At 45.9% G+C, this 11,678-nt stretch overlaps 1 protein-coding gene across 2 annotated transcripts; it reads left to right on the top strand.

Moving 5' to 3' along the window:
- Positions 1–478: 478 nt before the first annotated feature.
- Positions 479–10,468, top strand: TAF10 (TATA-box binding protein associated factor 10). 2 transcript variants are annotated; one of them, XM_061629305.1, is made up of 5 exons: positions 479–719; positions 9,444–9,661; positions 9,737–9,801; positions 10,006–10,120; positions 10,280–10,468. In XM_061629305.1, the coding sequence occupies exons 1-5, from the start codon at positions 560–562 to the stop codon at positions 10,367–10,369; spliced, it is 648 nt and encodes a 215-aa protein (XP_061485289.1). In that variant the 5' UTR covers positions 479–559; the 3' UTR covers positions 10,370–10,468. The 2 variants fall into 2 exon arrangements, with proteins under 2 accessions (XP_061485289.1, XP_061485288.1); XM_061629304.1 differs by having other exon boundaries at positions 9,441–9,661.
- The last annotated feature ends 1,210 nt before the right edge of the window (positions 10,469–11,678 follow it).

Raw genomic sequence — 11,678 nt, 5'->3', positions numbered from 1 at the left:
GCACCTCTTCGAAGTGGCGCAGGTGCAGCGGGAGAAAGGGGATGCGGCGCAGGCCGAAGGCCTCCCAGGGCCGCCCGCGACACGCACCGTTTTACACCGGCTCTCATGCGGCTGGGACGGTCGGGGGCGGAGGGGAGACCTTGAGCGGCAGTCCTGGAGCTCCGCTGGGGCCTCCTGGCCCCGCCGCACCGGCGTGTGTGGCGCCCCGCAGCCGGCAGTGCCAGTGACGCCTCTTGCCCCGACTCCGGGGCAGGCCAGCCCCGCCTTCCCGCAGTCGCCATTCCCACGGGCCGCGACGCGGGAGGGCCCCCGGGCCGGACTGGGCAGCCCTTCAGGGACGCTCCTTCCGCCACTCTCGCTCGCCCCGCCGCGGGAGGGTCGCGGGCGGAACCGGAAGTGGTGGGCTCCGCGGCTCGCGGGTTCCTTGTCCGCCGCTCTGGAGGAAGGCGGGCGCAGGAAGAGGAAGTGCCTGGAAGGGGAAGCTGCGACCTGCCTGGCTGGGCGGACGGCAGCGCATGCGCAGAAGCTGTAGGGGCCGACGTTGCTTGCCCGGGACTCCATGAGCGCCACCGGAGGAAGCGGCGGCGGCGGCGGGTTGGAGCCCGACCACAGCCCGGCGGTGCCCGTCCCCCTCCCGCCGCCCCTCCCCGCCGCCCCCGGGGACACCGCCAAGGGCAGCCCGGGGCTCGTGGCGGCGGCGGCTGGAGCGGGAGGAGCCGGTGAGTGAGGGGAAGGGGGCGCGAGGGGGGAGGGGCTTGTGATGTTCCTATATTAATGTATATATGGTAAGTGTTAGTTGTTTAGAAGATACATGGTAAGTGGAGTGAAAGAGGGGGAGTGAATGGGCAGTAGAATGCGGGATGATTAGCTGAGTGTTTAAAATGGCTGAATGTATAAAAGGAAGAGTGAGAGTGGAATCTGGGGGGGAGAAGAGAAAGAGTGGATTGCTTGGTGGGGTTTAGAGAGTTGTTTGCCAGGAGAGAGTGAAGAAGGAGGGAGGTGGAGTTCGGATTAGTATTGAGTAAAACCATATGCTTATGTGCCTTAAGAAGAAATCTTGTTAATCTTGTTAGCTTTGTTATCTGTAATAAATACTTAATTTGGTTTACCAAAGGCCTGATCCTTGGCTGGGGTTTCACAGACCAGAAGGGAGGGTAAGGTAATGACCAAGGCTGAAGGGAAACTGTAACAAATGGTGGCAGCGGTGAAGAGAATAACAATACCAGTATTCAGAGTCTCTGGGAATACTAGTATTGGGACGTGACTGGTGGTTGCCTAGCAGGGGGATCTGTTGAGATCTGTGTTAGAGCGGATAGGTAAACCATAAGAGAGTGCGGTCCGGACTGGTGGAGTCCCTGGTGGTGCCTAGAGCCAGGCAGTAACCACGAGCAGGTAGGAACCTGACAGGGAGAGCCAGGGAAGGACGCATCACTTGTGGTGTCAGAAGCGGTGGGATACGAACAACAGAGAATCCAGATACGAACAACAGAGAATCCAGATACGAATACTAGCGAATCCCTACCAGTGGTGTGGCAAACAGAAATAACAAAACAAGATTACTTGTGAGAGTGACTGGCAAAGAGTGTGTGGCAAAGAGTGAGTGACCATGGCTGAATACATAAAAATGAAAAGAGAGGAGCTGGTGGAGAAGTGCATAACATTCAATTTACCTCACGAGGGTAAAGGGGTAGATGAATTGAGGGTAGCACTTACAGGATTTGCAACTGCCCAGCAAAAACAACCTGTCAGGGAAGAGACCCCAGAAGGACATTTAAGCAATCCCGCTTATATAGAGTACTTGAGAGAGAAGTTAAGATGGGAGGCTGAGGAAAAAGACAAGCAGAGGGAGTTGGAAGCTGAGAGATTGAGGATGGAAGGTGCAGAGAAGGAAAAACAGAGGGAGTTGGAATTTGAGAGAATGAGAGTGGATGCGGAATTACAGGCAGAAAAGTTAAAATTTGAAAGAGAGAAGTTTCATTCTGATGAGACAAGGAAAGACAGAGATGGAGCAAAAATAAAAATTACTCCAAAGGACTTTGCTGTCTGTGAGCCTGGTCAAGATCCTCAAATTTACCTCAGCACCTTTGAAAAAGCAGCTCAGTTGTGGGGGCTACCTGAAGATAAATACATGCAGTATTTATCAAATCTGATTAAAGGGGAATTGGCTGAGGTATACCAATATTTCCCCTCAGACAAGCCCATCACCTATGTTGAGTTTAAAGAGGCAGTATACAAAAGGTTCAGACTGGGGCCTGACTACTTTAGAAAGCTTTTCAGAAACTGTCAGATCCAAGCAGGGAGGTCTTTTGTGGAACTGGGAGCAAAATTGATGGATATATTTGGAAAGTGGATGAGTAGTGCCAAAGCTCAGTCAGTGGAAGAGGTGAAAAGCCTCATGATACTGGATCAATTATACCATCAGTTACCACCAGAAATAAGGCTCCTGATCAAAGACCGTTCCCCTACATCTGTGCAGGAGGCCACCGAGATGGCGGATCACTTCGCCTCCAATAGAACTGGCTGGGTGGGGAAAACATCAAGAGAGTTTAAACCCAGACCATATAGTGCTGGCAGAAGGGATGTGGTACCACAGCGAGTGAGTCCTCCAGTAAAATCTGAAGGGCACAGGACACCCCAGAGTGGATCTGTGTACCCTAAAAGTGAGAAATTATGCTACAAATGTGGTAGACCGGGGCACCTACGTTTTCTTTTTTTTATATATAGTTTTTATTCAAATTTTTCCAAAAAACAAACAAAACAAAGTAAGAAAAAACATAACAATACTACAACAAAAAATAAAAATAAAATGGTTGACTTCCGATTTGTCACAGATCAGCTATAAGTATATAATATACATCAAACCTGTCCCTTAATATGTACATACAGAATCCCTTTTCTCCATAAGCTGTCTTAATTAATCATCAAATCCCAGTATCATCATTTTATTTTGATCTTTCGACAAAAAGTCTAAGAGAGGCTTCCAATCCTTAAGGAATGTATCTGTCGATTTTTCTCTAAGTAAACACGTCAATTTATCCATTTCTACTAAGTCCATTAATTTCAGTAGCCATTCTTCCATTGTTGGTATTGATTCCATTTTCCACTTTTGTGCATATAATAATCTTGCTGCCGTAATCATATATAATAATATTCTTCCATATTTCTTTTCTATTTGTTTATCCATAAAACCCAGTAAAAAAAATTCTGGTTTTGACTGAATATTTATCTTTAAAATTTTTTGCATCTTCCTACCTATCTGTGCCCAGAATAATTTCGCCTTTTTACATGACCACCACATATGATAAAAAGATCCTTCTTGTTGTTTACATTTCCAACAAACATTAGAGACATTACTATACATTTTTGACAGCTTTTCTGGAGTCATGTACCAACGGTACATCATTTTATAAAAATTTTCTTTAAGATTATAACATAATGTAAATTTCAAGCCTTTTTTCCACATATTTTCCCATTGATCCATTTGTATGTTATGACCAAAATTTTTTGCCCACTTTACCATGCACTCTTTTACTTGTTCTTCCTCCATATCCATTTTCAATAAAAGTTTATACATTTTTGCAATTATGTTTTCATCATTTGTATACAAACCTATTTCAAAATCAGATTTACTTATTTCAAACCCATACATTTTCTTGTCCATTTTATATCTTTCTAACAATTGTAAATAGGCAAACCAATGAAAACTATATCCTTCCTTTATCAATTGTTCTCTCTCTTTCATTGTGTATTCTCCATGTACATTTTCTAATAGTTCTTGATAAGTTAACCATTTCTCTTTTCCAGACATTTCTCTTCTATAAAACGCTTCTTGACTTGAGACACATAATGGTATTTTCGAATAAAACCTTGGTTTGTATCTATTCCATATTTTCAACAGAGAACGTCTTATAAAATGATTGTTAAAGTCTACGTTTACTTTTACTTTGTCATACCATAGATATCCATGCCATCCCCACTTCAGATTGTGGCCCTCCAAATCCAATAGTCTTTTATTCCTCAATAAGATCCATTCCTTTATCCAGACTAAACAGCAGGCAGCAAAATAAAGTCTCAAATTTGGTAATCCCAGTCCTCCTCTTTCTTTAGCGTCTTGAAGTAATTTAAATTTAACTCTTGGTTTTTTTCCTTGCCATACAAATTTAGAAATATCTTTTTGCCATTGTTTAAAAGGTAAATCAGAGGATATTACAGGTATTGTTTGAAACAAAAACATCATTCTCGGTAATACATTCATTTTTATCACAGATATTCTACCCATTAGTGACAGTTGTAGTTTATCCCATCTTAGCAAGTCTTTCTTAATCTCTGTCCATAATTTTTCGTAATTATTATGAAACAGCTTTGAATTTTTATTTGTCATGATGATGCCTAGATATTTCAACTTTTTTTCTATTGTAAAATCTGTCTTGTCCATTAACTCTTTCTGTTCCCTTAAAGTTAAATTTTTCACCAACATCTTTGTTTTTTGATTGTTGATCTTAAATCCTGCTAACGGTCCAAATTCTTTTAATTTGTCCATCAATATATGAATTCCTTCCAAAGGGTTTTCTAGTACAATTATCAAATCATCAGCAAATGCTCTCAATTTATATTCTTCTTTTTTTATTTTTAATCCCGAAATCCTTTTATCTTGCCTTATATCTCTAAGCAGCACTTCTAAAACCAGAATAAATAAAAGGGGAGATAATGGACATCCCTGTCTTGTACCCTTTTGTATTTCACATGAATCCGTTAAGTCTCCATTAACAATTATCTGGGCCTTCTGTGATGTATAAATCGATCTGATCCATTTTATAAAGTTGTCTCCAAAATCCATTTGCTCCAAAACCTGGAACATAAATTTCCAATTCAAATTATCAAATGCTTTTTCAGCATCTAAAAAAATCAAAGCTGCTTGTTTATCATTTCGTTGTTCTAAATATTCCAACACATTCAAAACATTCCTGACGTTGTCACGTAATTGTCTTTTAGGTAAAAACCCTGATTGATCTTCCTGAATAAATTGTTGCAATATTATTTTCAATCTTTCAGCCAAAATCATTGTAAAAATTTTATAGTCATTATTCAGTAGAGATATTGGCCGATAATTTTTTGTTTTAGTTAAATCTTGGTCCTCTTTAGGTATTAATGTTATATTAGCATTTTTCCAACTATCCGGTATCTTTCCCTCTTGCAAAATAGAATTCATTGTAGACTGTAAGGGTAGCAAGAGTTCTTCCTCCAAACATTTATAATACATTGCAGATAGCCCATCTGGTCCTGGCGGGGGGCACCTACGTTTTCAATGTGAGGTTGCCAACCCCATTAGTAATCCTGCTCAGACAAGGGCAGTGAAAACAGAGCCCAAGGCTTTAGAAACAGCGAAAAAGGTTCAGTTTTGCCAGATAAACTGGACAGAAGTAACAGACCTTGATTCAAGTCTGAGAGAGGAAGTGAGTGTACAAGGGGCAAATTATTGGGCATTGCTTGACACTGGTGCCGCTCAGACGTTACTGAGGCCAGATTTAATAAAATCTGAAGAAATATTACCTCAGGAAATGGTGAATATCCAAGGAGTGAGGGGTCAACCAGAGAGTTTGCCTGTGGCCCTAGTGAGAATGGAATGGAGAGGCCGAAAGGGCCAATATAAAGTTGGTATTAATGCCCAGCAACAAGAACCAGTAATACTAGGAAGAGATGTTATGGGGGCACAGGGGAAAATATATGTAGTGACCAGACAGCAAATTGGCAGAGAAAAAGAAGCCATATTAAGGGGGGCTGAAACAAACAGGGTGGAATCTGTTAACCAGCCTCAGGTCACCATAGCAACCACTAGCAGGCCTGCTGAAGGAGACAAATTGTATCACCTGGTCTCTGGAGAAGAGACAGAGCCCTTCAGAGAAGAACTGAATAAGGATACCAGTTTGGATCAAATAAAAGAGCAAGCCCTGACCCAACAGATTCCTTTCACTGACAAACTGAGGAATCAAGTTGTGTGGGAGAATGGGATTTTATATAGACTGTGGATGCCTGCTGAGAGAAAGGATGAATGTGAACCAGTGAAGCAATAGATAGTACCTAGCAAATACAGAACCAGATTGCTAGAGGTAGCCCACGATGTCCCATGTGCAGGACATCTGGGAATAAAAAAGACCAAGAGAAGATTGGCTGCACATTATTATTGGCCAAATATCTCCAAGGATGTAAAACAACATTGTGTATCTTGTGGAATATGCCAAAAGGTGGGAAAGAGTGAAGACCAAGGCACCCTTAAAGCCCCTTCCTATAATTGGACAACCCTTTTATAGAGTGGGAATAGATTTGGTGGGCCCTTTTTCCAAACACACAAGGCATGGCAAGAAATATCTAGTGGTGGTGGTGGATTTTGCCACCAGGTACCCAGACGCAGAAGCACTGAGATCTGTAGAAGCCCCTGTAGTGGCAGAGGCTTTATTAAAAATCTTTATGAGGCTGGGTTTCCCTCATGAAGTGCTGACAGATCAAGGCAGTGTATTCATGGGAGAAGTGATGCAATGTATGTGGAAATGTTGTGGTCTAAAACATCTAAAGACCACTACTTACCATCCCGCCACTAATGGGCTAACTGAGAGATTCAATGGAGTTTTGAAGGGCATGATCAGAAGCTATGTTCAAGATCACCCACAAGACTGGGATGAACGGTTGGGATGCTTCTTATTTGCATACAGAGAAGTCCCTCAGGAGTCAACAGGCTTCTCACCCTTTGAACTAATGTTTACTAGAAAAGTGAGGGGACCTTTGGAACTGCTAAAAAATTCATGGGAACGAACTCTGGGAGAGTACAAAACTTCTGTAGTAGATTTTCTATTGGAATTCCGCAATAAATTAACATCAATGATGGAAGTAGTGAAAGGGAATTTGAGTCATGCACAGGAGAAGCAAAGTTACTGGTATGACAGAACAGCCAGAGAACGTGTGTATGATGTGGGAGATATGGTTATGGCGTTCATACCCAGGAAACATGACAAATTACAGGCTAACTGGGAAGGACCATATACCATCAGAGAAAGGCTTGACACAGTGACGTATGTAATCACCACAGACCAATTAAACAAAAACAAAGTGGTTCATGTAAATATGTTAAAGCCTTACCATACCAGGGATGCACAGGTGTTGCAAGTTACCTTATTCCCTGAGGGAAGTGGGCCTGAACTTCCAGATTTGGTACAAGAAAGTAAAGACAAAGGAGGGGTAGATCAAGTGGAATGGTCAGAGGAGGTGAAGGAGGAAGTAAAAGAGGAGATTCTGGGAGTTTTGAAAACCTATAGGAATCTCTTTAGCAACAAACCTGGCCGAACCAGTATAGTTATACATTCCATTTATACTGGAGATCATGCTCCGATCAGATCTGTTCCGTACCGTGTGAATGGGAAAGTTTTGAATGAGATCAAACAGGAGGTGGAAGATATGCTGGAATTAGGAGTGATCAGGGAATCCATCAGTCCCTGGGCCTCAAGTATTGTCCTGGTTCCGAAAAAAGATGGAACGACAAGGTTTTGCATTGATTATCGGCTAATCAATAAAATTACTGTCCCAGATGTGTATCCTATGCCTAGGGTAGACGCAATGTTAGAGTTATTGGGGGCAGCAACCATTATCTCTACACTAGATCTCTGTAAAGGATTTTGGCAAATGGAACTAGACGAGCAATCCAGAGCCAAAACTGCCTTCAGTACACCAGATGGGTTATATGAGTTTGTGACCTTACCCATGGGACTAAGGAACTCACCAAGTTCATTTCAGAGGCTAATCAATACTGTGTTGCGAGGCATGTCAGATTTTGCAGTGGCCTATATCAATGACGAGCATGTCCAACACCTGACAACAGTATTGGAGGCCTTAAGAAAAGCAGGCCTCACAATAAAAGCTAAGAAATGCCAGTTTGGACTAAAGGAAGTAATCTAGTTAGGACATAAGGTGGGGAGTGGGAAAATCACCCCCTTATGGAGCAAGGTGGAGGCAATACAAGCGTGGCCTATCCCCTTAACCAAAAAACAAGTAAGGGCATTTCTAGGTGTGGCTGGATTTTATAGGAAGTTTGTGAGAAATTTTGGGGAAATAGCAATCCCCTTGCATGAATTAACAAAGAAAAATGTTCTGAGCGTGTGGTATGGACGGATGAATGTCAGAAGGCTTTTGATCTACTGAAGCAAGCCTTGTGCCAAGGACCCATATTAATAGCACCAGACTATGAGAAACCATTCATCGTGGCTACAGATGCGTCGGACCTGGCGCTGGGAGTCGTCTTGCTACAGGAGAGAGAAGGCACCAGACATCCAGTGGCGTACCTGAGTCGCAAGCTGACGCCGAGGGAGAAAAACTATTTGTCGGTCCAGAAGGAGTGCCTAGCGGTCGTGTGGGGACTGAACAAGTTGCGCCCATACGTGTGGGGACGAAGATTCACAGTGACTACGGATCATCGGGCCTTGTTATGGTTGCAGACTATGAAAAACCACAACACTATGCTGCAGAGGTGGTCCTGGGCCCTACAGGACTATCAAGTGGACTTCCAGTTCATAAAAGGCAAGGACAATGTACTGGCCGATGGACTTTCCAGGCAAGTGGCTGGGACTGCAGTGACGTGACCAGACAGAGGAACAAAGAAAGACATTTTCCCCATAGAGACTCTTATTTGTTAATGCGACGTATAAATCCTGGAACAGGAATAATACTCTGCTGTTGTTTAAGGGGGGGGAAATGTGATGTTCCTATATTAATGTATATATGGTAAGTGTTAGTTGTTTAGAAGATACATGGTAAGTGGAGTGAAAGAGGGGGAGTGAATGGGCAGTAGAATGCGAGATGATTAGCTGAGTGTTTAAAATGGCTGAATGTATAAAAGGAAGAGTGAGAGTGGAATCTGGGGGGGAGAAGAGAAAGAGTGGATTGCTTGGTGGGGTTTGAGAGAGTTGTTTACCAGGAGGGAGGTGGAGTTCAGATTAGTATTGAGTAAAACCATATGCTTATGTGCCTTAAGAAGAAATCTTGTTAATCTTGTTAGCTTTGTTATCTGTAATAAATACTTAATTTGGTTTACCGAAGGCCTGATCCTTGGCTGGGGTTTCACAGACCAGAAGGGAGGGTAAGGTAATGACCAAGGCTGAAGGGAAACTGTAACAAATGGTGGCAGCGGTGAAGAGAATAACAATACCAGTATTCAGAGTCTCTGGGAATACTAGTATTGGGACGTTACTGGTGGTTGCCTAGCAGGGGGATCTGTTGAGATCTGTGCTAGAGCAGATAGGTAAACCATAAGAGAGTGCGGTCCGGACTGGTGGAGTCCTTGGTGGTGCCTAGAGACAGGCAGTAACCACGAGCAGGTAGGAACCTGACAGGGAGAGTCAGGGAAGGACGCATCACAGGGCTCTCCCCGATCTCATCTCTCCCCCTCCCCCCCGCAGCAGGCGCTTCCTCCTCTTCCTCCTCCTCGTGCTCTTCTTCTTCCTCGTCGTCGTCTTTGGCGCATCCCACGGAGGGTCCTGTGCCGTCGGTGCCAAACGGGATCTTCGCGCCGCCCGGGGGCGCCGCCAACGGGGACACCAAGTCCGCCGCCCCCGCCTCGTCGCCCTCGAGCGCCCCGCTGGTCGACTTCCTGCTGCAGCTGGAGGACTACACGCCCACGGTAAGGTCTCTCCGGGGAACGGGTGGCGGCGGCGAGAACGGCCTTTCCACGCTTCCTCGTCCTCTTCCCTTTCAGATCCCGGACGCCGTCACCGGCTACTACCTGAACCGCTCCGGCTTCGAAGCTTCAGACCCGCGCATGTAAGTGGAGCGGGCTCGGGGGAAGCAGGGCGGGAGGTGCCGCTGCCTGCAAAGGAAGACTGTCTCTACCGACAGAGGAGCCCCCGCTCTCGATTGCTCGTCTTAACGGCCGTTCGGCCTCCCTGAGCTCACCGCTGTTGCCGTGCCTTTCTCCTCCCCTCCCCACCTGTGATAGCGGCCCCTCTCCCGTTTCTTTTCTTGCAGCATCCGCTTGATCTCCTTGGCTGCCCAGAAATTTATCTCCGACATTGCCAACGATGCCTTGCAGCACTGCAAGATGAAGGGGACGGCTTCCGGCAGCTCCCGCAACAAAAGCAAGGTGAGGCCCTCCAGACCCCGTCAGCCTGCTGCAGGGACGGACGACCCCAGCCTTCTCCAGCAGCCCATTTCCCTGTCATGGGGTCTCCTTCCTTAGTTCCCCGTAAGGGGGTGGGAGCTTAGGCCAGACACAGCTGACTTCTGCTGAACCTCCCTGCAGGACAAGAAATACACGCTCACCATGGAGGATCTTGCGCCTGCACTGACAGAATACGGCATCAACGTCAAGAAGCCCCACTACTTCACTTAACAGCCCCCCCCTTTCCAGGGCAGCCTCTCTGGTTTGGCCGTCGACTGTTTCTCTCTCTCTCTCTTGGTTGCTGTACCATTAAAGTTCTCCTTTCTTGAGGCTCCCTGCCCTGCCTATTGCTCTTAGTGAAGGGTTGGTCCATACGAGGCCATGGGGAGAATGAGTGCAATCATCTGGGCTGGGCAGTGGCTTCTCACAGCCCTGTCAGACACAGGGACCAAGTTCTCATCTCCTGGGTCATAATGGAGGAGCTTCATTTCCGTAGCAGCAGGAAGGTTTTGCCTGTCCTCCTAGGATTGGGGCTGCTTGGCAGCCCCACTGCCATGAATTTCAGGGAGGAGCCTGGCTACTTCCCTCTTGTCAAGTTTTACTAACTCAGCGCAGGAGGGTCAGTTGCTCTAACTACAACTGAAATTTTTTTCTTGTGGAAAAATGCTGGTTTCCTGCATGGTTATTTTCACTTATGTGGTGTTGCGGGCAGCAGGGCTGGCCTGTTGGGGCAGGGAATCTCCGCTCTGGGTTAGCTGTATGGGTTGTTTTCAGGGCCCCGCTGGGTAGGGTTTGGACAACCCTACTTTTCTGCTCAGGACCTTTTAGGAGGTGGCATGCCAATGGGAGCCAGTCAGCAGATGCAATGCTTCCTTTGCAGAGTAGGTTGCGTTCCAGCCCTGCAAAAGTGTATGGTTTCTTCACACCCACACTCACGCAATTCAGTCAATTTCCACAGTTCCATTGAGCCTTGCAAAAGCACTCAAGGAGGGTGTGGAGCACGGCCAGTGAGAGTGGGTGGCTTGGAGAGGTCCAGAGTGGCCCACAGAGCACCCTTCCGGCCCAGGTCTTGAGATTTCCCACCCCACCCTGTGAGGAAAGTCACACTAACCCTGGTTCCCACTAGGAGGCTTGTCAGGTTAAAATGGAAAAACAGAAGACCCTACAGGAATGAGAGAATACAGGGGGTGGGGACAAAAAGAAATTAAAGAGTGGTTCTAGCCTGATACTCAGTGCAGAAATGAGAGCAAAGGCAAGCCCCAGCCTTCTCTGCTGCTGGATGCCAACACTTCGTGGTGCAATATTGGGAAGTACAAAAGAGCCTTCCCTCTTGGCTGCTAGGCACAGCTCAGTCATCTGTTACATCATGATTGTGTCAGAAAGCAGGCCGGGAGTGCCTGCCTCAGGACCCACATCCACCACTCGCACAATAAAGCGGCTTCTGTTCCTCCAGCACTGCAAAGAGGCGATAGGCTTTATGGTCCAGGTGGGTGGCCCCAGGTGATGCCAGTGAGCCAATCCTCCCTGGAGATGTCCAGTC

The sequence above is a fragment of the Rhineura floridana genome, chromosome 5 (genome assembly GCF_030035675.1).
Source record: "Rhineura floridana isolate rRhiFlo1 chromosome 5, rRhiFlo1.hap2, whole genome shotgun sequence".
In the NCBI taxonomy this organism is placed as follows: Eukaryota; Metazoa; Chordata; class Lepidosauria; order Squamata; family Rhineuridae; genus Rhineura; species Rhineura floridana.
This window is presented reverse-complemented; position numbering and strand designations above follow the sequence as displayed.

Excerpts from the sequence above, each read along its gene's own strand:
- TAF10 (XM_061629304.1), top strand. The coding sequence starts at position 560 with ATGAGCGCCACCGGAGGAAGCGGCGGCGGCGGCGGGTTGGAGCCCGAC. Across the intron at positions 720-9,440 it reads GGCTGGAGCGGGAGGAGCCG|CAGGCGCTTCCTCCTCTTCC; the intron begins GTGAGTGAGGGG and ends TCCCCCCCGCAG. Across the intron at positions 9,802-10,005 it reads GAAGCTTCAGACCCGCGCAT|CATCCGCTTGATCTCCTTGG; the intron begins GTAAGTGGAGCG and ends CTTTTCTTGCAG.